Genomic DNA, 24,806 nt, shown 5'->3' with positions numbered 1-24,806 from the left:
TCAAGTAGAATACTAGCCTTGAGCACAGAAGCCCAAGGACAGCCCCCCCCCCCCCCCCGGCCCTGAGTCGAAGCTCCAAGAGGAACACCCAAAAAAGGCATGATTCTCAATGTCAGCCTCAGCCAGAGCCCACCAGAGGGCGAGAGCAGTAGTTGTGCCAACCACACAGGGCACCACCCAAGCCAGAGGAAGGGAAGCTGAGCTGGGCTAACGAGGGAGGATGAAAGACTGGCCAGGCCCTCCCTCATACCAACCCCACCCCTGTCCCTGCCTATAGAGGCTGACTCAGCCTGTCCTAGGCCCAGAACCTTCCTTGGCTAGACCTCGAGGCCTTTGTCTGTAGTCATGAGGCCTGATGGGGGTGGGGTCAGTTGATAAAAGGCACCAAGGCAGCATCTACACTCTTTTCAAAACTGCTGCCCACATGCAATCCAGGACGCAGCCCCTAGCTCACGCCCTACCCTTCTCCCTTGGAGGGGCCCTTCGAGATGCCGGATTCCGGGTGCCTGTCGTTAAGATGGGCACAGGCTGGGAGGGCCTGCAGAAGACCCTGAAGGAAGTTGCCTACATCCTCCTCTGTTGCTGGTGTATCAAGGAACTGCTGGACTAATGGCAGTGGAGAACTGTCTTCTCTTTTCCCTGGCATCATGGCTGGCATCATTCAGGTGGGCAGAGGGCAAATGAGGTATGGCTGTAGCCTCTGTGGCAGGGTCTGCTCTCAGCTCCCTGTTCTCTCTTCTGTAGCCCCATCAGGACGCCTAGAGCCAGCTGTGATCTGCCAAGAATGGGCCACCAATGAGTGAAAAGTGAAGTGTGCATCCTGCTTTGAGTTGTGCCATCTGTCAAGCCTGCCTCATCTCTGAGCCTCTGTTTCCGGCCCCTACTTTTGATGGACCTCTGGTGGACAGGAGCCTGGCCTGCTGGCGAGGACCCCAGTTAAGACTGCAGCAGGACCTGGCACTTCTCCAAGCTTGGCACAGTGAGCCCACGAACCCAGATGGCTGGTTTCACCATGGCGTTAGTACCAGGAATAGGTTTCCTTCTAAGATCACTGTTTGAGAGTCACTGAACTATGCATATAATAAATAGGCACTGAGGCCAAAAGTTCTAAATGTCTAAAAGGAAATGAGGAAACGTCGTTGGCACTGAAAGGGTCTTGGAACCACAGCACAGACCAAAAGAGGGAAGGAGCTTGTTGGGGGGTGAGGGGGCGGGAGTAAGATTGGAAAGCCAGGTTTCCTTATTCACTAGTGCCTGGGTGGGGCGGGCTGAAGACAGAAGAATGGCCAACTTGTGTGTGAGGAAGGGGCTAAGCTTCTGGGGAGGGGCAAAGAGAGGGATATTCTGTAAGGCTCAGAGTATTAGGATGAAGAGTCAAAGGACTCAGCTCTTCCCCCAAATAGGAGACCTGCTCTAGTCAGTGTCCTGCTTCTGAGGAGCTTGGGGAAATCACTGAGTTAGCCCCTGGACTCCAGTAGGCCCTGTGAGCTATACAGAGATCTCAGCTCACACACAAAGCTATAAGAGAAAGGTGGGTGCCGGTGGCTCACACCTGTAATCCTAGCTACTCAGGAGACTGAGATCTGAGGATCTGGGTTCAAAGCCAGCCCAGGCAGGAAAGTCAGTAAGACTCATCTCCAATTAACCACAAAAAGCCAGAAGTAGAGCTGTGGCTCAAATGGTAGAGTGCTAGCTAGCCTTGAGCACATAAGTTCAGGGACAGTGTCCAGGCCCAGATTCAAGTCTTGGACTGACATGCATGCACACGCGCGCACACACACACACACACACAGATATAAGAGAAAAGCACCTATGTGGCCACACAAGTCCCTCAAGCTTATCACAGTGAGACTTGTCAGGACACAAACAGCCTATTTTCCCCTTGGCAGCCACCAATCCATGCTTTCCCTGAATCACTCCCATATTTATTGAAGTACTCACCAATCATAGGGGTTAGTCAGCATTTCTCTGGGATCCTCATTAACCTCTTGGGACCCAGCTATTGCCCATCTTCCTTTCTCACCTCAGGTACTCACCTAGAGATAGCTCTTCTCACCTCACCTGGAATCAGCTCTTCTTCAGCTTTTTCCTTAGTTAACTCCTTTTTCTTTGGGATTTTTTTTTAATTAATTGTAAAAGAAAAGCCTATAGTAAACAACTGTAAAAGAAAAGAAGCTTCTTATACCTATCTCTCAACTCCTCCAGCTTTCCTCCCTGGAGGCAACTGTGGTTACATACTTCTTAGAGAGCATTCCGGAGTTCTTTCCAAAGACTGCATCTTCATTCATTCACTGGATCAAGTGGTACAGTGCCTGCCTAGCAAACTCGAGCTCCTGGGTTCAATCCCCAGCACCACAAAACAAACAAAAGAAAAACCTCAATAAACAAATATCATTGAGTGGCTACGATTTGCTAGTCTGGGTACTTTTTATACAGTGCTACGTGAACAAAATTAATCCCTGTACTTGCGGAGCTTATATTCTAGTAGGTGAGAAGTCTATATAAACTAAGGACTTTAAAAATACATAAAAAGCATATAAAGAGGTAATCAATTAGGTACTATAGGAAAAGAAAAAAGTTGAGCTGGGTGTTAGTGTGGTGGAGTTCATGGTCCTAAGTTAGATCTGAGCTTTTTTTTGCTGAGTGCCAGGAGGAAACATCACAGTGTTGAACATGAACTAATTGTATGTGTGTGTGTGTGTGAACACATCAGTCCTGGGGCCTGAACTCAGGGCCTGGGCACTGTCCCTGAATTTCTTTTGCTCAAAGGTAGTATTCTACCACTTGAGCCACAGTTCTACTTCTGGCTTTTTGTTGTTGTTAGTTTAGTGGAAATAAAGAATATTACAGTCTGGGCGCTGGTGGCTCACACCTGTAACCCTAGCTAATCAGGAGGTTGAGATCTGAGAATTTCCAGCCCTGGCAGGAAAGTTCATAAGACTCTTCAACTAGCCACCAAAAAGCAGAAGCAGAACTATGGCTTAAGTGGTAGAGTACAAGACTTGAGTGGAAACTGCTAAAGGACAGAGTCAAGCCCCAGCACCAGTGCACATACACAAAAAGTGGCCAGATCTTGGGTCCTTACCCTTCACAGTTGGTTAGCAACTCTGCACATTGCTCTCTACCTTTTTATCCCTTCATATTCTTTGTACAGATTACCCCAGGTACCACAGCAGTCTATACAAAGCTTGTCCATCTTTGGTAGTGGGGGAGGGGGCCAAAGGAGAGTCAGAGTCTTAATAAGTAGTCAAGGTTAGCCTCAAACTCCAAACACTCGATACTCCTGCCTCTATCCCAACCCTCCACCCCCCGAGTACTGGGATTACAGATGGATGCTCTTGTTGTTCTTTTCCTATGGCAGTCTAGTACTTGAACTCCATGTTGTTTCTTATCTCTGGCCATTTGTCAGAGTAACTGTTTAGACATCCACAACAGGCAGGACAGCCTGGTTCCTGCAAAGCCCTCCCTCTTGCTGGGAGATAGGTAAGATCCTGACACACAGCAGAGAGAGGTTAGTGGTGGGGGCAGTCAAGAGAATTCACCTCTCCCTCTGACTCTGGGGCTTCTCCCTCGCCCTAATAGCCTGCACCTTGGCCAGCTTCTGACCTTCCTAGACTTGGCCCTGGCTTCTTGCCTTCTCTTGCTTCCTATTAAGGTTGGTAATGCCTAGAGACAGAATCTAGAGTCTCAGGTCTGGGCACCAGCCTTTGCAGGGGTGGAGATGTTCTGGCAAAGACAACTGGGGAAGTAGTATATGGAAAAAGACAGATTCTAGGGCTGTGGAGGGGAGCTGGAAGGAAAAAGGAAAAAGAAAGCTGGAGAGAGAATGCCAGAGTCCCAAGGAAGGTGCCAGAGCTGAAAGGAGGGCCTTGGTAGTGGAAATACTGGGGAGAAGGATGGGAAAAATAGAAAGAAAAAAAAGCTGGTAGCTCACGCCTGTAATCCTAGCTACTCAGAAGGCTGAGATTTGAGGACCATGGTTCAAAACCAGCCCAGGCAGCAAAGTCTGGAAGACTCTTATCTCCAATTAACCAGCAGAAAACTGGAAGTGGTGCTGTGGCTCAAAGTGGTAGAGTGCTAGCCTTGAGCAAAATTGCTCCAGGGACAGTGCCCGGGCCCTGAGTTCAAGCCCCCAAAGCCAGGGGAAAAAATCCAAAACTTATACACCATCTAAGAGTCCTTTTCATGCTATGGAGTACTTTGAGTTTCCCAAAAGTGTACCTCAAATGTAGCCAGAACAAAATAACGACCCCATGTTTCTGTGAAGGAAACAGTGCAGAGAGGTGAAGTAAATCATCCAAGGTCAAGTGGACAACACTCTGCAGGACAGTAGTCATTTAGTGAACCAGGATTTATAGACCTTAAGTTTAGGACTAACCAGGCTGCTAGCACACACCTGTAGTCCCAGCTACCTGGAAGGCTGAGGTGGAAGAATCACTAGAATCCTGGACTTAAGGGCTAAATAGGGAGATTCTTGTCTCAAAAAGAAAAAAAAAAAATATATATATATATAGTAACACAATTATTGGGGCTTTTGGTGTTGGTGTCCTGGGAGCCAGACAAGGTAAGAATGGAAGGTACACCCCTCAGCCCCCACCCCACTGCAACCCACAAACCACCTGCTTCCTACCTCAACCTTAGGCTCCCTTGATTTTGGGCTTCTTGAGTTATTTGAGGGTTGCCTAATCTGCAGAGAGCCAAGAGATCATCATAGCTCACAGCGCCCCCACACCTCCATAAGGGAAAAAAGAAATGCCGTTTTCTTACAATGTTCTCCCCCAAATAGAGAAAATCAGGTTTTGAGCTTTTTAAAATTTTGGTTGTGGAGCTTGAACTCAGGGCCTGGACGCTGTCCTTGAGCCTCTTTGTGCTCAAGGCTAGCAAAGGTTTTTTGAGCTTGTAAACTACCATCTCAGGAACTCATATAGAAATGGGGTGTATAAGGAAGTGGGGTGAAAAACTCATACAGGGGTGGTGTGTTTAGGGAAGCAGGGTGCTAATATGGAAGGGGAAGGCAAGCCCCCCCCCCATTCCTAGGCTCCCCAAGGTGCTCTATTGTAACTATAGGTAGTGGGATGGGTAGAGTTGAAGTGCAGCTGACAAAACCAACCAGCTGGAAAGGGGCTTCCAAGTACAACAGCAAAAGAGGCTTGCTATCCAGATTGCCCTGCAGATCACATCAGATATGGAACCCTAGATCCCATAGTGAGCCAAGGGGCTGAGGCCGGCTCAACAATACTTGGCATGGGGGTCCCATGTTTTCCCAGCAGCACAAAGAAACTAGGAAAGGAAAAAGGGGTGTGGCAAGCACTACTGGTCCCTAAGGCAGAGAGGCAGGTTCCTGTGTCTGTCTGTGTGTATGTGGGGGCTTGAACTCAGGGCATGGGTTCTGTCCCCTTAGCCTTCTCCATTCGAAGCTAGGTGCTCTACCACTTGAATCATAGCTCCACTTCTAGTTAATTGCAGATAAAGAGTTTCATGGGGCTGGGACTGTGGCTTAGCAGGAGAGTGCTTGCTTAGCATGCATGAAGCCCTGGGTTCGATCCCTCAGGATCACATCAACAGAAAAAGCAGGGAGTGTCGAGGTGGTTCAAGCGGTAAGAATGCTAGCCTTGAGCAAAAGGAAGCTAGGGACAGTGCTCAGGCCCTGGGTTCAAGCCCCAGGACTGGCAAAATGAAAAATTAAAACAAAAAAATCATGGACTTCCTCCCAGGTCTGGCTTCCAACCAGGATACTCAGGATCTCAGCCCCCACCCCCCACCCCCCACCCCCAGTAACTAGGATTACAGTCAGTAGCAGGCACCCCGCTCAGAGGCTCACATTTGCATTTCATTTACACGTGAGTTATTTCCCCTTAATACACGGTGGTTCTGAGACGCCCGTCTCCCCCAGTCCCACGGTGTACCCCACATTCCTTTCCCACCCTTGCCGTTCGCGCCCCTGCGCCCGCCGGGCGTCGGGAGGTGGGGAGGCCCGCGCCGCCTGGTGGCAGGCGGGAGGGAGGGAGGCTGAGCGCCGAGAGCTCCGGTCCCGTCCGCTCGGGGACGTGGAGTTTTGGAAAAATGTTCCCCGGAGCTTCCTGCAGCTAAATTTACTTCCCCGGGCCCCGGGGGGCGCGGAGATCCCGGCAGCGATAGCGCCGCGCGGCTCCGCAGCCGGCCCGGGGCCCGGAGGCCCGGAATAGGCGCCGGGTTATAAATAGTGCCGCCCGCAGGTGTGGGGGGAGCCGGCGCCAGGGGGGCACCCCAGGCAGCCACGGCCCCTTCAGGTGGGTAGGGCGGTCGCGGCGGAGGCTCTGGGGGGCGGCGGGCGCGGCGGGGGGGGGGGCGCTGCGGTCGGAGCGCCCCCGGCGGTTTCCTGGGCGGCGGGTTTTTCGAGGGAAGCGGAGGCTGTGGGGGGGCAGAGCGGCCGCGGGGAAGAGGTGGGCGCCGGGCGCGGGCTGACGCGCGGCCCGCGGCTCGGGCCCCCCCCCCGCTCCCCACATTCTGAAACAAGCCCCCAGAGCCCACTCGGTCGGAACCCTCCTCCCGGCAACACCTGGCCTCCGTCTCCACCCGACGCCCTCTTCCCCCCCCCCCCCCCCCCGGCTCTGCAGAACGTCTGAACTTCGCAGCTGCTACCCTTAGAGGAGCACGTGGCCGGACCCGTCCCGGCACCGAGCCACCCATCCGAGTCGCCGTCCCCAACCCCAGGTGTACGCGATCCTCCCAGCCGGGGCTTTCGGCCTTCACGGGGACACCACACACACACACACACCGGCTACGTGCCCCCGATCCCAAGGTCTAGGGGGTCGTCTGGAGATTAAAGTCTAGAAGTGCGGATTTGGGCTAGTCTCCTATTCCCGAGGTGGGGTGCGGCGGGGGGGGGGGGGAGCGGCGGCCGCAGGCTCCACACCTGCTCTTCGGATCCTACTGCTAGTCCCGGGCTTCCGTGGGAGACAGCCAGGGTTTCTCGATCGCCGCTGTAAAGGTGGTGTGGCCCGAGAAGGGCTTAGAAATTAGGGGGAGGCAGGAATTTCAAGTCGGGGTTCCCCCCCCCCCGCCGCCCATCTGAGGAAGGAAAGGAGCTATTACGGGTGTGTATGAGAGAGAGAGAGAGAGAGAGAGAGAGAGAGAGAGAGAGAGAGAGAGAGAGAGAGGTGCCACTGAGGAACTAACAGTAGGTCCCAGGATTGCTGGCAACGGACTGGGGGAGTGGCAGGCAACCCAGCCGCAGAAAGATCCGGGTAGTGACCAGCCCGACCCGACCCCAGGGGTGGGGGCAGGGCGAGCTGGTCTGTTCCCGCAGGTCCCGGAGGGCTGTGGCGAGCGCGCCCGCCCTAGCATTGCCTCCCGAGGCCCTGGGACCACTTTTCTACCCCACCTCCAAGCATTTCCTCGGCCGGACCGTGCACCCTCGTTCCCGAAGCAACCCCCTCTCCCCTCTCCATTGCAGTGGTGCATTTTGGCACTATCGCCGGGTCCCGGACACGGCCACTTCCCTGACCGGTGCGACCCCGACGGCCAAAGGGAAAAATCCAGGCCGAGACCCCACCCTTCCCGGACCTCCGGACGGGGAATGGGTCTGGACGGGCCGACGAGAAAACCCGGAGCAGTGACCATCCTTGGGACCCAAGGGGTACAGGGATGGTAGGAAAACCCGGAGTGGATTCCTCCAGGCGGAGCTCCCCGTGCTACTACTATCCTCTCCTTTCTGTAGCCCCCCTAATTCTCCAGTGAGATAATGTCTGGGGTGGGGGGCTGTTTGGTTTGGCCTGGGCCCTCAGGGGCGCCTCACACTTTCCGCCCCTGGCTGGGGCGCAGGGCAGCGGCCCCGAGGCTGAGTCACGGCCCTGGGAAGGGGGGGGGGGAGGACCCAACTCCGCCCCTCCCCCTGCGCGGGGATCCCGGGTCAGCCCGGGTGAGGGCCAGGGCCCCCATGGCGCCGCCCATTGTGGTCCAACAGGTTGAGCTGGTGTCCCGCGGAGCCACCTGCTGGAAAGGGAGGGAGGCCTGCTGCAGAGGGGGTGGGGAAGGCAGAGCGAGTCCGACCCGGTTCGGCCCGGCCGGCTACTGCGAGGCCGAACCTAGCCCTCGGGAGCCGGATCTGATTCCGTTTGACACCAGTGGGAGGGGCCCCTTGGGGTACGAAGCACCCGAGGCTCAATTGGAAACATCCCTAGCCCTTTACCTTTCTCAGTTACTGGGGGCACTGAAGTGTGTTTGCCGGCCCCCTCCAGACCCACAGATATAAACATCCTAAGACAGCCAGGCACCTTCGCCACCCGGGTCTCAGCAAATCCTCCTCCGGGAGACTCAGTTTCTCCACTAAAACCCGGCGGGATGGAGGCGGAGGGCCGAAGCTTGAGCACACCTCCCCCTCTCCGGCCTGGCCCCTCCCCTCTGACAATGCCAAGGCCGCAGCGGGCACCGGCTGGAGCCCAGAGACTGCTTGCCCTGGGCGCCGTTCCCTCCCCGCAGGGCGCCATCACGCGTGGGGAGGGACACAGGGTGCCCGCAACCTCGACTCCCCCGCTCCCTCCGAGGGGGGTGGGGCTTAGGGGCCGGAGCAGTAGGCCTGGTGGCCTGCCTGCTCCTCCTTCCTGGGGCCCTTGACCTGATTATAGCCCCTCCTGGGACCCCATCCCTCTAGACACTAGGTGTTCACCCCTTCTCAGTCCTTCCTTATGCCTTCATGTATTTCTCTCCCGAGATGCTGACCCTCTAAAAGCTCCTCTTGGAGGAGAGAGGGAGGCCCAGAGGGGCTGCTCCGTTCCTAGGGCCGCAGCGGACACTGCCCCCTCCCCCCCCTCCCCTTCAGGTTTCAGGCCAGCCCCTCTGCTCCGCCCCCTCCCTGGATGAACGCTAAGGCGGGACCCGTTTACGATGAGCGGGTGCTCAGGCCAATGAGCTGTTAGGGCGGTGCAGGGCGGGGGCGGGGCGGAGCAGCGGCAGAGGGCTGGACAGGGGTTGGGGGCGGGGCCCTAGTTAAGGTGGACCGGGAGAGATAGGGGCTGAAAAGGAGAGAGGGAGAGGGACCACGGCAGGTGAAGGGAGATAGAGAAAAGGGAAGAGGGGAAAAGCGGAAGGTGGGAAAGGCTCGGAAAGCAAAGTAAGAGCTTGGAGGAAGGGGGCCGAAAAGGAAGGAGGGACCTGGCTGCTCCCCGCCGAGACTGGCTGGACTAAGGGGTTGAAGTTTATGTCCTTATTGGGCGGAGGGAGGGGGGGCCAGGGGGGGCGGGCGAAAAACCAGGAAGTGACAGAGGGTGTTGCTAAGGGTGTGGGGGGGAGTTTGGGGGGGTGGCAGGGGGCGGGGGGAGGGAGGGGAGGGATGGGGGGGAAAGCAAGCGGGAGGACAGGTGAGACAGCAGGACAGGTGAGGCGGGCCCTGAGGGGGGGGCGGGTGGGAGCCAGGTGAATGTTCGGCTCTTGGCTGCCGAGGGGGGGCGGGCAACAGGAGGAGGCAGAGGGCGGCGGAGGAGGAGCCCCCCAGCAGCGAGCCGCGAGCGACTGACCGCGGCCTTCTGACCAGGACCGGAGCAGGGCCCCAAGCCCCCGGGCCTGGCAGGGGACGCGCTTCTTCCCACACCCTGCCCCTCAACAGCTTCAGCCCGCGGACCTGACGGCCGAGAGGTGAGTGCTCCCCACTCTTGTCTCCTTGCTTGGGGTCCACTCGACCGGAGACTACTGCAGTGTCCTTCAGTCCGTCCTATAAGTGGGACCCCCCACTTCCACTCACATGCAGACCAGATTCCCTGTAGTCCCCTTCCCGGCGTTTTCCCCGAGTCTTTGGAATGGGTTTTAACTGGAAGGAAAGGTACAGACGGAACCACCACCACCCCCGCCCCAGCTCTGGACGGAGGGTCCCCAGAAACTTTGCACTTCTCTTAAGATCAGACTGAGTGTCGGCTGCGGGATGGAGAGGTGAGGCGGCGCTGAGTGTTCCCCAAGTGGTCTGTGGTGTTTGGTTTTTTTTTTTTTTTTTTTCTTGAGACTTTAAGGGGAGACCCCAGACCCGACCGAAGGAAGGAGATGGAAACGTTGACCGACTCTAACTAGGACAAGGCGCCCCCCCCCGTGCCCCCTGGCGCGGCGGGTTGGACCCTGGCCAGTGGCTTGAGGGGTGTGGGGGGGGGGCCACCGGAGGAGCCGCGGCTTGGGGGAAAGTTACCGGCTGGACGATTCGGTTTCTTGCGCTCCCGGAGCCGCGCACTCGCTCCCGCGGTCGTGGTGGAGCTCAGCAGCCCCCTCCGCGCCACGCCGCACGACCCTCTCCCTCCCGACCCCCAGTCACACTCCCTGCCTACGGGCTGCAGTCCCGCCGCCACCTTTCCCCAGCCGGATCTGGCCCTTAGAACCTCCGGGCGAGGGTGGGTGACCGGGAAGAATTCTCCCACCCAGCTCCCCGTCGCCCCACGGGCGCCGGCGCACCTGCCCCTTACCCAACCCGGGGGTCGCCACTAGGTTGCAGAACCCAGTGTGCGTCGCCTGCTGGGGGTTGCCATGCCGAGGGGCGGGGGGCGCTACTTTCCATTTCCAGATTTCTCTTCCCCTCCTCCCACCCCACCCCAAGTAAGAGAGCGACGTGTCCCGGTCAGAGCGGGGGGGGGGGCCGGGAGTGGAGGGGGGGTAGCGTGGGCAGCGGGTTGTGCCCGGACACGTGCCTGCCCAGGCGCCCCGGCTCTGCTAGTGTTTGGAGAGAGGGCGGGTCTCCTGCCCCCCGCCCCGTACAACCCCCATGTATCAAAGGGCGGCTGAGACGTGGTGAGACCTCGGGGCGCCCTGGGGGGTGGGGGGGAGGCGGGGAGCCTGGGTCCGGAGCAGGGGAGGGGCAGAGGCGCCGGTGCTAGCTGACCCACAGGAAACGAGCGCTGCTGACCTAGTTTGGGACACCGGAAGTGGGTGCTGGGGAGAGGGGGAGACCAGCAGGCTGTCCTGGCTTCCGGGCCAGGTGGAGGGCGTTCTTGAATTGACCCCCGCCCGAAGGCCTCAGAGACCCCTAGCTGCAGCTGAGAATGGAAATGAGTCAGCACAGCTATTCCCGCTTCCCTCAACTTACTCCTGGAGGAGGGAGGGCATTTATCAGGGGTAAGGGGTAACCGAATTGGGTAGTGAGGGGTTAAGCCAGGATGGGAACTCTCTGTTCTTTAAGCGAGTGCTGGGGGGGGAGGGGGAGACCAAGGCCTGGAGGATTATGGGGTGGCCTCCTGGTGCCCCAAACACACCAACTGGTTTGGTCACCCCTGTACCCTCCTGGCACTGTTGATAGAGCTGGCATGGAGTGGGCATCAGATTGGGAGGAGATAGCAGGCCGAAGGAGTGATGTGCAGTCTGGAGAAGAACATATTATGACTAGGTTTGGGTGGTAGTTAGTTCTTAGTGGTAACTGGGGAGAAGGGCAGGGGGCTCCCCCTGGAGCAGCTGATGAAACAAGAAGAAATCTCTGCCAGTGCCTCCTGTCCCTGGCCCCCGGGACCCTGGCTCCCCCAGCGTGCTTCTGTTACATGGTTGCTGTGGGCACGAGGCTGCCTACTGACACCCCCAGACACTGCCCTCTCCCTTGGGTACCACACCCCCAGACTTGGCACAGGGGTCAGGAAGGGGTTAATACCACCAGAAAGGGGCTCTGGGGAAGAAAGGAGGCAGTGCCCACTAGGCTCAGGTGTCAAGGAGACAGGCCTGCTCTAATGGGGCCCTCTCATCTCTGTCCACCCCTGACCAATATGGACCCTGTATCTCAGAGACAGGTGCTGACTTCTTCCCCCTTCTCCATGGTGCCCCTTGGCACCCAGGGCCCCCAGCTCCTCCTTGGCCTAGTGCCTGTCCTGGGAGGGCGCGGCGGGCAGCGGGGGCTGGGCTAACAATGCACCATCGGGCCCTTTGTGTGCCTGTACTTGGCACCCTGGGGAAGGGTGGGGGAGGGGGACCCAGCAGGCATGGGGGGCGGAGCGCCTCTGGGGTGGGGACAGTAAAGGCTAGGGGAGAGAAGCAGAGAATGAAAGCAGGTGGGGAGGAAAGGGAAGTAGGTCAGATAGGGTACTGGCCCCCCATTCCAAGCCAAGGCTAAGAGAACCAGCTTCTGATCTGGGTGGCATCATGCTGGTTCTTGCAGTCCAACCTAGGACTGGACATTTGGGGTGATAAGTCACTCCCCAAGGGACTGCTCAGTTGGAGGAGGCCTGGCTCGGTACTGCCCACTTCTTGATGGCTGAGAGACCCAGTTCTACTGGCCCAAGGCCAAGGCCCCAAGATGGGGAGTAAATGGGCTCCAGGCAGGGCACTGGCTTCTGATAGAGAAGCCTTTGGGCTTGCTTTGGGGCTTCCTGCCTTCAGCCTGCTTGGCTCCCTGACCTTCCTTAGAGTTAAGACTGCCCTGCCACCAGGCCTTGGGGCCTGTGCCTCTTTTGGCCAAGGGCTGAAAAAGAGGGTGGGGGAGGAAGGTGGGGACAGGCAGACGGATAGGACCCTGGCATGGGGTGTGCCCGCTCTGGCCTCTTCCCCCTCCTTCTGCTGAGTAAACTCGTGAGTAAACTTGACGTTTTGCCCGGACAGTTTGAAGTTGCCTTGCTGCCTCTCCCCCCCCCCCCCCAACCCAAGTCCTGCCAACACACAAGTGGCCAGCTGCCAAGGCGGGCCTGGGGAACCAGGGGGAAGGGGATAGAGATACTGTCTGTCATCCATCACTGAGGAATCGGGGAGCAGGAAAGACCCTGTAACCAGCCAGATTCATATCTTGTTAGGAGTCTCGGCTGGGGTTTGTTAGCATCTGTTACAGAGCCTTGGGAAGCCCACAAGAGGTGTCCTCAGAGGAGGAGATCTTGCCCACCCCTGACCCTCATCCCTGCTAGAGAAAGACATCCAGCTGCCACTGGCCTCCTGAGAGGTCCTCTTTCAAGTTCACAGGTTCCCTCTGCCCAGGGGAAAAGCTACCTTTAGTAGGTTCCTCAGGGACATCAGAGAAGAATCTTCTTCTGATTGTTGTCCCATAGCCTGAGATAGGTGGTGGGTAGGTGGCCTTGGCATCTTAGTTCTCTTTTCCTGAAGCCTCTGCTCCTTTGTTGATCTCATATCTTGACCTAACCCCATACATGCTTCTATTAGGCTTACCAGACCCTTCCTTTGCTTTCTAGTTTACTTAGAACTCAGCCTTCAGAGCTTCCCGGCCAGCAGATTCAGATTCAGGGGTAGAGGGTGCCCTGGGAAAAAAAGGACTGATGGCAGGCAAATGAAGCTGGTGACCCTCACAAATATAGCTATTTGCTGCCAATGAGCATCACTAACTCCTCTTATGCCTCCTCCGGTCACCAGAGTAACAGGGGGAAATGCTTTCCCTGTCTCTGCCAGGCCTCAGAGCGGGGCTCCCCCAAGCCCTTGCTTTCGACCTCATGTCTCTGGCTTCAGTTTCCTTCCTGTTTCCACCCCCCCCCCCAGCGCCTCCCCACCCATATACCCCTTTCAACAGACATCCTCTCCTCCTTCCTTCCTCTGCCCCCCCCCCCACCTTTTGCTTGGAGCAGGGGTCCTCTCTCCCCATTTTGGGCCTCCTAGTCTCATATCTTCCTTTTAGAGACAGTCCCCTTGGAGATTTGTGACCAGGTCCTCTGTCCTCCCCACCCTACCAACTAGGCTCCAAGGAAGTGAAGAACCCAAGGCTTCTCAAGGGAACTACAACTCCCAAGGTACACATGAAGCAATAGTGGTGTACACTGGGAGTTGTAGTCCTTGAGCTCTCAAGTTGTCTTGAGTCTGGAAGTATTTCTGGATAATGTAAAAGACAGGACGGGGATAGACTACAGCATGGGTACCCTGTGAGCCCTTCCCACTTTGTTCTTGTCATTCCATGTCTGTGTGACACCATGTACCAGCGATTAACAACCAGCTCCCCTAACATGCTACCCATCCTCACCTTAAAGCCCCACCCCAAAGATGCCCACACCCTGCCCTGCTGCCCTTGGCAGGAGTGGAATGAGGGGCCCCATGAACTCCTTCCCTGCCCCCTGCCCTCCAGGCTGGTTCCCTCCCTTTATGGGGATCAAAGGGCAGGGAGCAGCCCCACCCCACTCCCTCACAGGCTGCAGGCCCTAGACTATGCTCTTAGGCATTGCGGGGACTTTGGTGCCCAAGCATTTGCTTGGGTAGGGGGAATGCCAAGAGGTCAGCACCCAGTGGCAGAAGAGACACTGGCCCCCACCCTGAGGCAGGGGGCCTTTGGTAATTGATGACAGGGCTGTGCAGAGCCTTCCGGGCTCTCCCAGAGTAGGCCCTGACCTGACCATTCCACTACTTCTTAAGGAGGTCGCCTAAGAACAGGGTCTTGGCCTTTATCTGTAGGGCCTAGGGGCCTGGGCCTGGCGGCCTGGCACCAAGGCACAGGGGTGACCCTCCCCCACCCCAGGCCCACAGTTGGCATAGGGTGCTGGGAGCAGGGGGGTAGGAGACAGAAGGGCAGGACTGCCAGCATCCTGGTGGGTAGGTGCCAACCAGGCCGGGAGCTGGTGAGGGGCAGCAGGCCAGCGGCATTGAGCCAGCAGCTGTTGGGGGGGGGAGAGGAAGGGGAGGATTTAGGGGGGCATTTCTGTGGTTCCCCCCAGTCTAGCAGGACTTGGGATGACCTAGTATCTAGAGGCCACCAAAGTACCTTTTGCTGGGAATAAGGGACCCCAGGACCTGTTTCAGTGAAATTGGTGCGCCCCCCCCCCCCTGCCAATCTGGGCTCAGAGCCCTCCTGAGTTGCCCCTCAGGCCCAGGCGGGTCCCACCCAACCGGCCAGGGTGGCAGCAGCTTGCGCAAGGGGTGGGGCTAGGCGCTTCCCAGCAGATGCCCCCTCCTCGCTCCTTCCTCTTTCGGTGCCTACAGCTCCCCCCCATCTGTCTACCCCACTCAGGCCAGCTCTGTCCCCCTGGTCCCTGTGGCCACTGGGGGCTGGCATGAGTGCTGCCCCCTGGCCTGGTTGGCAGGGGCTGGCGCCAGGCGAGGAACTGTGGTATGTGAGTGGGTTTGGGGTGAGGCTATGGGGAGGGCGGGGTGCCGCCTTGCCCAGCCCCTGAGGGCCCCAGCCCAGGACCGGGTGGAGAGAAATCGGACAGTTCCCAGGGGGTAGACAAGGGGCCTACTGGGGTCTGTAGAGCCTCTTTGTGGTCCTCTAATCCCACATGCCCCAAGGGGCTGGGACCTGGGCACCTGTCACTCCTGGTATTGACTGTCCAGGGTTCCCCTCCTCCCTCTTTGGCCACCGCTGCCATCTGTCCCCGCCCCTTACTTCTTCCTTCTCATGGTCCCACCTCCAGAAGCCTCTCCCATGGCTCCTCCTCACCTCTGTCCTCCTGGACTATCCCAGCTCCTACCTTTCCTACCCCTCACCTTTTTCCCCTTTTAGGACTGAGTAAGGACAGGCGGGGGTGGGGACAACTGGGGCTTCGGGCACCACAGGCAGAGATTCTGGGCCCTCTCCCATGCTGCCAGCCCTCCGGTAACCCCTCCCTCCACGCTGGGGGGGGCAGCACCCAGAGGGTTAAGGCTCTAGGGGGGAGGGGCTGGGCCAGGTCGTGGGCGGCCCCTTTGAAGGAGGGAGCTGGAGCGGGGAACAGCCACCCTACCTCACCCCCCAGCCTGGCCCTCCCCCACCCCTCCCAACGTGCTGCCCCCAGGGGCCAGGAGGAGTTGCCGGCAAGGCCCCTCAGAGTTCAGGTGAGTAGGCTCTGCTCTAGCTCCCCGAGGTCAGGCCCCAGGGGAGCCTCCGAGGCCTAGAATTGGCCAAGAGTCAGAGAAGGACTGAAAAACAGGCTAGGAAGAATTCTAGGTGCCCAGATTTCACTGGAGGCTTTAGGGAACTGAGGATCAGAGGAGCTGGATTGTGGGGAGGCCTCACAGTCTAAGGAAGCAAGAGAACCAAGAGAGGCAGAAGGGGCCTACAGGAGCAGAGTGATTGCTGGGCCAGGCCAGGAGGTTGGACAGGCTGGCAGAGAGCCGGGCTCCGGGGATCGGGCTGGGGTGTCCTCTGGGGCTGGGGGGCTCAGGTTTCTGCTGGCAACTTGGCGGGTGTGGGGTTACCAGCCGGCTCGGTTACCCAGCCGGAGACACTGGGCTGGGGGGAGGGGGGCCCAGAGTAGACCCTGGCACCTTGTGCTGTCTCCTAAGGCCCTGAGGGGAGCTGGCACTGCCCAGGCAGACCCTGCAGAGAGCCTTGATGACCAGGATCTGTCCAGGTGGACAGTTACCTGGTCTAGGGTGGGCACTCTCCGGGGAAAGTCCAGCAGCTCCAGTGCTGGAAACTCTGACGGGCAGAGAGGTGCCGGTTATCTCCCTCACCCCACATCCGCTCTCTCTGAACACTCCCCTCTGCCACCTATTCTCAACTGGCTCCCAAAGTTTAGTCCCTTGCTTTATCCAAAGAGTAGGTTTGGGTGTCCTAACCCTGGTCCTATCATGGCCAAACCAGGCCTTAGAGGGCAGGCCTTGGGCTTTGATTTTATTCCCCTTCTCCCTCAACCCCACATTCACCTAGGAAGAAGACAAGATTGCTTGGAGCAGAGGCCAGTGGAGAACGTGGGAATGGCTTGAGTGAGAAGGGATGGGAACCCAGAAGGAAATGAGACTTGGCCATGGTTCCTAGTGGGAGGCCTAAGTAAGGACAGGTAGGAGTGAGGAGCAGAGCAAGGGGCTGGTTGAAGAATAAATCTTAGGGAGAGAGGACAGGGCTCAGAGAAGGTAGGAATGGGACAGAAAAAGGAGTCTTTAAGAGAAAGGCCAAGAGTAAGGGGTGGCTGATGGTCAGGTGGTACCCAAAGGTGGAGCCATGACAATTCGGAAAGGATGAGGACACCCATTCCAGCCTCCGCCATCTTTCGGCTCCCTCCTATTCTTCCTGATGGAGCTAAGGGGCAGGGGGGGCAGGGCTGGTGTCATGCAAGGAAAATGTAGAGGTGCCCTGGGGTCTCCCTCAGGGGCCTGCCTGCCAGAATTGGAGGATTGGGGGGCAAAGCTTAACCCCCGCAGCACCGGGAAGCAGCCAACTCCCCTTGCCTCCTTCCCCCTTCGTGGCTTGCGGTCTTTCTTCCCCGCCTTGGCCCCCAGGAAGTGTGAGTGCTGGGGGTGGTGAGGTTAGGAGGAGGGGGGAAGCGTCTCGTGGGGGATGGGGACGGCATGCAGAAGCCCGGAGGGGCAGGGGGAGTTCCATAAGTTGTCGTGGGCATCCCTGGGCAGAGGACCTCTTCTTCAGACCTTGCCTTCAAACTTCTCCCAGTCCTCCAGTGGCATGTGGCTCAGCCCCTTCCCTCTGTCTTCCCAACTGGGCCTGAAAGCAGTGGCCTCTGAGCCTAGAGGCCCTTAGGAAGAGTGGGGTAACACGGGAATAAGGATTCCTGGGTCCCTGAGGACTTTGGATTGGCCATCAAATCCGTGTCGTGGTCATCGTCGTCCCCCCGCCAGTCCCCTAGTCCAGCCACAGGCCAAAGCCCTATCTTCCTGCAAACTTCACTCCAAAAAAAAAAAACAGGAAGAGAACCTGAGGTAAGGGGGGAGCAGAGGAGAAAGAAGTAAGGGGGAGGGGTGGCACTGGGAGTATTGGGAAGGGCCTCAGGTCGCTTCATCACCCCTGGCCGGAAGATGTCACAGCCTGGCCCTCCTCCTCCTGCACCCCAACCTGCTGCCCCAAGAGAAACCTGGCCAGGCCCCTCTCAGGCTTCCTGGCAGAGCCTGGGGAGGGGGGGGGGGGCTCCATGTGCTTGCGTCTCAGGCCCATATCTATTTTCTCTGCCGTTAATCCTGGTTCCGCCTGCTGCCCCCCACACTAAGCCTCAGTCCCCTAATCCTCAGGGTGGGGAGAAGGGGGGCCAGCTTTACTCAGCTGCCCCATTCAGGGCCTCCTATCCCTGCCCTTCAGCTGGCTCAAGCCAGCAGTGTTGGCCTTGGTGCCCCCCAGCCCTGCACTGGACAGTGTCTGAGGTCAACACCTGGAAGGAGTTCAGTGTCCTTTTTCTTTTGAGGATACTGCCAGTGCCCTCTTCCTCTTGATTTCTTAGGGGTGGACACCCCCTGGCAGGTGCCCTCAGACAGAGACAGGTTATAAGAAGCTCTCACCTTTGCCCCCTCCCACCTTTCTTACCCTCAAGTCTTCCCCCAACCAAAGATGGGGCAGGCTTGACACAAGGCCCAGTTTCAAGAGAGCTGCCCACTGGCTTGGCCGGTCTAGCAGGCCTGACAGTGAGGGGAGCCTGGGGGGGTGGCAGGAAAGAGGGGAGCAATGGGGTGGGGCCCCTAGTTCTTCCCCCCACCAGGCAAACAGATCTTGCCTGGTTCCTTGGCATAGTTGCCCCCCCCCCAACCAACACACCCATGCCCACAAGGTCTTAGCAAGAGGGGGCATGCCAAGCTGGGTGGGGATAGGCCGCCTTCATGGGGCGTTGGGGGACTTGGCCCTCTGGGATATAGAGGTGGGAAGAGTGCCCAAGGTGGGGTGGGCACCCTGGTAACAGTGTTCCACCCTGGCAGAAAGGAGAAGGCTTCTACCCCACCCACCCCTCCCAGATGATGGGACGAGGAGTGCCCCCTTGGCCTGGTTGGCACCATTATAGTTCCAGGTGGCACCTCTGCTGTCATTGGTGCCAGAGCCCTGGGTAAGGGCTGTGGGAGTTTCCCAGAAGCTGGAAAGCCAAATGAACACCCTGTCCTCCCCTAGTGTGCCCTCTCGGCCTCTTCTCCTTCCTTGCCACCTCTTGACGACGAGCATTGGATTTGGACCTAAGGGGTTAAACACTTACCCTTGCCCAAACCCCACGTAAGTTGGTTGTGAACCAGCCCAAGCCTGTGACCTGACAGCATGGTCAGCCAATCAGCACCCCACCACACTGAGTTGCCATGGAGACTGGCCCTGGGGTGGGAGAAAAGAGGAGGGTTTAGCAGCTGGAATGGGTGGGGTGGGGTGGGTAGGGAAGCCGGGAGAGAGTGAGCCTCCTGCCTGCAAGGCCTAGCTCTCTGCCAATGGACAGCGAGGACAGCCCCACCCATCCTTCTTAGGAGGGAAGGATCCTCTTGGGCCCAGGAGGGCGCCCACTGCTACTTAAGCAGCAGCTACTGCCCTGGCTGCCTGCCTTTGCTACCCACCTGGCTTTTGTTTGTTTCTAAGTCTTAGGACCATGTGTTACTTGTACCCTAGGCCCAGTGAGAAGAACCAAAAGGAGGTAGGGAGAGATGTAGTCTGGGGACTTGAGGGAACAAATGATCTAAGGAGACCTAGGCTTGACTTCTGAGCAAAGACAGACAGTGCTGCTGGCTCAAGGCTTTCTCACAGGAGCTCTGGCGTGGCCATGAAGGTGGTGAGCAGGGAGACTGATAGACAATGCAGTTCTTGTGTCCTAAAGAGGAAATCTGTAGCCCTTGACTTCTCCACCCCCATCCCCCAGAAAAAAAAAACAAAACAAAAAAAAACAACTTTCCCCATCTAATCAGACAGGACACTGACAAAATGTCCTGGAGACTTATCCTAAGGATCATCTGGGCTAGCCTTTAATATTTCACATGAGGAACAGGCCTCCTCAGGAAAGGAAGTGACTGGTCCAAGGTCAGGTAGCTCCTTAGTAACTGGCTCCCTCGGGGTGATTTGGAGGAGGATGGCAGAGGCCATCTCTACATAAGATCTGCCTCAAAGCTAGACCTAGGCTACATCATGGACCGAGCCCTTGCTGTGTGTGCCGGTGTAGCACACTTGGTCTCCTTGGTCCCTGGTCACAACCCCAGGGATCAGCTGGCATTATCCCATATTGTAGATGAGGAAAGAGTCTGGGAGATAAAATCACTTGTTTAAGATCCTGGAACTTAGTACTCAAAACTGGAGCCTGGCTGACTTGAGACCAGCTCTCCCAGGGCCCCAAAAAACGATCCCCAGTTGCTCCAGACCCACAAAATGTCAGGGCTGAGCCCTTGGGGCTTCCACCCCCACCCACCAACTTGAACTGCTGAGGAAAGTAAAAGGAGAAATGATTTGTCCAAGGTCATTCAGCAAGGTAGCTGTAGAGCCAGAATTGAAAGCCTGGCTTCTAGGCCAGACTCCTGCTACAAGCTCTGTCTGCCCCCACCTCCTCTGCTCCCACCCCTTCAGGCCACTGACTGGGCCTTGGTGGGAGAAACACTGAGAGTGGAACCAGGGCCCTCTTGGAATGGGGAGCGGTGATATGGTAACTGTGGGGGAAGGGGGGAGTGGGATTGGAACTTGGTCTATTGGCAGTGGGGGAGGGGACAGGGGTGATGCTTATCTGTGCGGGGCAGGAAGTACCCGAGCCAGTGACACCCCAGCAAAGGTGGCTGTTCCTTTGCCCTTGGGGGAGGGGAGGATGTAGGGGGGGGGGGCTGAGAGTTGTTTTCCCCTAGAAGGGGGATCTGGGAGGGGGTATGAACTCTGATTGGCGAGGGGAACAGCCCAAGAAGAAGAGTGTCTTACAGTACAATAACCAACCAGCTTTTTCAGAGCGAGAACCTGGCCATGCCCGGTCTCCAGCAGACCTTGTTCAATGTCAATGTGAGCTCTCTCCTTGGTCTCTACCTGAGCTAGGAGGCAACTCCATCCATCGACTGTCATCCCCTTTTTAGAGGACTGGAGTCAGATAGAGCCACCACCAAAGTCTTTCAGCCAATTTTCCCAGAAACCTAAACCCGGACTCTGGCGGCCTACCTTCCCACCCAGTGCTTCTTCTGAAGAGATGGGGATTTGAGGCAGAAGAAGTACATAGATCTCTAGGAAAGAACAGAAAGGCAGGACTCCCGCAGAGTCAGAGTAGTACAATGATGAGGAATGTAGACACAAGGCTCACAGCCTAGTGTAGAGCCCCACACTGTACTTCACTTGGCAAGTTGCTTCGCTAACTCAAACCTCCATTTCCTAGTGTGTGAAAGGCCTGGTAGTCACCCTTTAGAGGGATTTGGAGATTACATCAGTATACAACACTTGGGAGAGTGTCTGGCAGGTAGCCACCCCTCAGTAAGTGTTCACCAGTGTTGGTACCCTTTCCCCAAATCCCCTTACTAGGCTAAGCACTCTTAACTGCTTGTCTCCTTGACTCTGCAGGAGAAGATGGGGAGCCCTGAGGATGATCTGATTGGAATCCCATTCCCCGACCACAGCAGTGAGCTCCTGAGCTGCCTCAATGAGCAGCGCCAGCTGGGCCACCTCTGTGACCTCACCATCCGGACGCAGGGCCTTGAGTACCGCACCCACAGGGCTGTGCTGGCTGCCTGTAGCCACTACTTCAAGAAGCTGTTCACCGAGGGCGGTGGTGGGACCTTCATGGGGGCTGGGGGGGGTGGGACAGCCTCTGGAGGAGCCGGGGCCGGCGTATGTGAGCTGGACTTCGTAGGCCCAGAAGCACTGGGCGCCCTGCTTGAATTTGCCTATACGGCGACACTGACCACCAGCAGCGCCAACATGCCGGCTGTGCTTCAGGCTGCCCGGCTATTGGAGATCCCGTGTGTCATCGCTGCCTGCATGGAGATTCTGCAAGGCAGCGGGCTAGAAGCTCCCAGCCCCGATGAGGACAACTGTGAGCGAGCCCGACAGTACCTGGAGGCTTTTGCCACCGCCACCGCCACCACCACCACCTCAGGAGTTCCCAATGGTGGAGACAGCCCACCACAGCTGCCCCTCCCACCACCACCACCACCACCACCTCGGCCTGTGGTACGCCGTAGTCGCAAGCCCCGAAAAGCTTTTCTGCAGACCAAGGGGGCTCGGGCAAACCACCAGGTACCTGAAGTGCCCATAGTGCCCACCAATCCCTTGGCCCTAGAGGAAGAAGAGGCGGTGGGCAGAGTGGGCAGCAGTGGGCTGGGGGACGGTTACAGCCCTCCCGCGGGAACTGCCTCACCTCCCGAGGGGTCCCTGAGCTACGAGCCCTACGAGGGTGAGGAAGATGAGGAAGAGCTGGCATATCCCTCAGCCTATGGGCTGGCACAGGGTGGTGGACCCCCACTGTCCCCCGAGGAGCTGGGCTCAGAGGAGGATGCTATTGATCCAGACCTGATGGCCTACATAAGCTCACTGCACCAGGACGCCCTGGCACCAGGCCTGGATGGCCAGGACAAGCTGGTGCGTAAACGTCGTTCCCAGATGCCCCAGGAGTGCCCAGTCTGCCACAAAATAATCCATGGGGCAGGCAAACTGCCACGCCACATGAGGACCCACACGGGTGAGAAGCCCTTCGCCTGTGAGATCTGCGGTGTGCGTTTCACCAGGTGAGCACCAAGCGAGGAAGAGGCCCAGCACAGGCTGGTGGGGTGAGGGGCAGGATCTGAGCAGAGGGAGATGGTTCTAGAATGGCTAGGCCTGGGGCTGGGAATGAGGTTTCATGGTAGAGTTCTTGCCTAGCATGCATGAAGCCCTGGGTTCAAATCCTTGGTACCACATACACAGAAGAAAAAAGCTGGAAGTGGCGCTGTGGTTCAAGTGGCACTAGGCCCTGAGTTCAAGCCCCTGGACTGGCAAAAAAAGAGAGAGAAGGGCTAACACAGTTGTTGGCTCCTGGAATGTGAAGTGAGATCAAGAGAAATAAGGGGGGTGGGTTTGTCAAAAAGGCTGCAGGCAGAGGAGTGGCAAGCAGCCCGGCCAAATTAAGCTGGAGGGAGTAAGGCCGTGAGAGGTGACAGTGGGACGCAGCCAGGGAGCTTGACCAGAATGCACTAAAGATACTATCCTAAGCATCCTCCTTGTCCCCTTCATCCCCACTCCTGTGCCAGGAACGACAAACTGAAGATCCACATGCGGAAGCACACGGGAGAGCGCCCCTACTCGTGCCCACACTGCCCAGCTCGCTTCCTGCACAGCTACGACCTCAAGAACCACATGCACCTGCACACGGGGGACCGGCCCTATGAGTGCCACCTGTGCCACAAGGCTTTCGCCAAGGAGGACCACCTGCAGCGCCACCTCAAGGGCCAGAACTGCCTGGAGGTTCGCACCCGGAGGCGCCGCAAGGACGATGCACCACCTCACTACCCACCCCCCTCCACCGCCACCCCGTCCCCTGCTGGCCTCGACCTCTCCAATGGCCACCTGGACACTTTCCGCCTCTCTCTGGCTCGATTCTGGGAGCAATCAGCCCCCACCGGGCCCCCTGTGTCTACCCCTGGACCCCCTGAGGAGGAGGAGGAAGAGGGCACACCCACCACACCCCAGGCTGAAGGTGCCATGGAGTCCTCTTAAAGAGGGAAGAGTGGCCAGGCTGGAACAGCACAAGGCCCGGGACGCCCATGCCAAGCAATGGGTGCATGGACAGGCCGAGCTGGGATGGAGGTGGGGGGCACTGGGCCTTGCTGGCCTCAGAATCAGCCCCTTCTTCCCAGAGCCCTCATTCCAAGTCAGAGCTGGGGCTTTGCAGCAGGGGCTCCCCCAGATATTATGTATATATCTACAACTCTATTGTAAAGCTGGGGGTCCCTGTCCCCGGCTACTCCTGGGGAGTAGAGAAGCAATAATGTATTTGATTAGTGGGGTCCCACTTCGGCTATGCGGGTTTCCGGGGGGGTTTGGGGCTTGGGACCAAAGCCTTGCCCCACTCCCATGCCCCTCCCTTCCGAGACCCCTCCTTCCTGGTTTCTGTTCCCTTTTTCCTGACAGTGAATTATGCAAGGGGGGGGGCGGGTGGCCAAGGAAGGGTAGGTGGAGAGGGGGTGGGGGGAAGAAAGGTAAAAACTTGAAAGACTGGGGGGACTGGGCCTGTAAGGACGGAGCCATCCCAGTCCCCCTCCGCCCTGCTCCCGCGCTGAGTCATGGGGTCCTGGAGGAGAAGGGGGCGGGGTGGCCTGATTGGCTCGCCCGCCCCTGGGGGCAGCGGGGCGGGCCGGCCCAGCCAGGGCGCCTCCCCTCCCCGCTCCTCCCCTCCCGCGTCCCCAGGCAGGGAATGTCTTGTTCCCGCCGCTCCCTCCCCGGGGCCAGAGGGCAGGGCGGGCTGGGCCGTCTTACCCTCTTCTCCCCGCCCAGGTGCGAGCTGGAGCCACCGCCACCACCGCCGCCCCTGACTCACGCCGCCCCCGGGCTGGCGGGCGCAGGGTGTGGGACGGGGTGAGGGTTTGGGGGGGGGGGAGCCCAGCGGGCCCACGGGCGCCATCTGGTGGCCATGCCCGGCTCGGGCGCGCGCCCTGGAGCTGGCTTCGTGCAGCCAGCAGAGCTGGCGCCCTGGGACTGGGATCCCTGTCCCGGGTCCCTCTTTGCCAGTCCCTCGTAGGATCGAATCCACGCCTGTTCTGTACATAGCCTCTTCTGTTGGTCTTGTTGAACTCTAGCTTCAGATTTTTAACTACCCGATTCTGATGGGAATGTGTAGGGAGGAATCTCTCCCCCACTCTCCTTCCTCGCTGGGTGCTGGACCCCCATTGCGGCCTGGGCTCTGCCTTGCACTATTTCCTCTTCCTTGGCCTGGCGGCCCTTCCCCCTCCTTCAAAGGGGCAGGTTCAGGGGCCCGGTGCTCTCCTTCCCTCCCCGTGCACCCCAATGCCCATTTGCACAGCTGCCCAGGTACCCCCGACAGTGGGGAGGGGTGACAGGGAGGGGGCAGTGGGACCAGTCCCTGTATCTATTTAAAAAGTGATGATGTAATATATTGGGGGGAGGGGAGGTTGAGTGCCCTGGGCCTCATCTTAGCATTTCAGGTGATGGGGGGAGCCTAGAGCTGGGGAGACCTGGGGCCTAGCCCCAAAGAGTGGAGACTCCCCACTTGTGGCTTTCCCAGTCAGTGCCTTAGGTGGGGAAACATTCCCCCCCTCTCCTGTTCCTTTCCCCTACCCTTGCCCCCACCTCGGGTGTAAGCGACAGGAAGAAATAATAATAATTTAAGATTCACTCT

The 24,806-nt window shown here is 58.1% G+C and overlaps 2 protein-coding genes across 4 annotated transcripts; both read left to right on the top strand.

The window, feature by feature from the left end:
* Positions 1 to 65: 65 nt before the first annotated feature.
* Positions 66 to 1,183, top strand: LOC125359633 (lens epithelial protein). Its single transcript, XM_048357442.1, has 2 exons — positions 66 to 665; positions 745 to 1,183. Exon 1 carries the CDS (start codon positions 356 to 358, stop codon positions 608 to 610), a length of 255 nt encoding a protein of 84 aa, XP_048213399.1. The 5' UTR covers positions 66 to 355; the 3' UTR covers positions 611 to 665; positions 745 to 1,183.
* An 8,128-nt stretch (positions 1,184 to 9,311) lies between these two features.
* On the top strand, positions 9,312 to 24,802 carry Zbtb7b (zinc finger and BTB domain containing 7B). 3 transcript variants are annotated; one of them, XM_048356681.1, is made up of 4 exons: positions 9,312 to 9,355; positions 9,512 to 9,612; positions 21,038 to 22,200; positions 22,702 to 24,802. In XM_048356681.1, exons 3-4 carry the CDS (start codon positions 21,044 to 21,046, stop codon positions 23,165 to 23,167), a joined length of 1,623 nt encoding a protein of 540 aa, XP_048212638.1. In that variant the 5' UTR covers positions 9,312 to 9,355; positions 9,512 to 9,612; positions 21,038 to 21,043; the 3' UTR covers positions 23,168 to 24,802. The 3 variants fall into 3 exon arrangements, with proteins under 3 accessions (XP_048212638.1, XP_048212639.1, XP_048212640.1); XM_048356682.1 differs by having other exon boundaries at positions 9,320 to 9,338; XM_048356683.1 differs by lacking the exons at positions 9,312 to 9,355; positions 9,512 to 9,612 and adding an exon at positions 17,188 to 17,677 and having other exon boundaries at positions 21,036 to 22,200.
* The last annotated feature ends 4 nt before the right edge of the window (positions 24,803 to 24,806 follow it).

The sequence above is a fragment of the Perognathus longimembris genome, chromosome 11, assembly GCF_023159225.1.
Source record: "Perognathus longimembris pacificus isolate PPM17 chromosome 11, ASM2315922v1, whole genome shotgun sequence".
NCBI lineage: Eukaryota > Metazoa > Chordata > Mammalia > Rodentia > Heteromyidae > Perognathus > Perognathus longimembris.
Note: the sequence above shows the minus strand (reverse complement) of the source record. Positions and strands in the feature narration are given on the sequence as shown.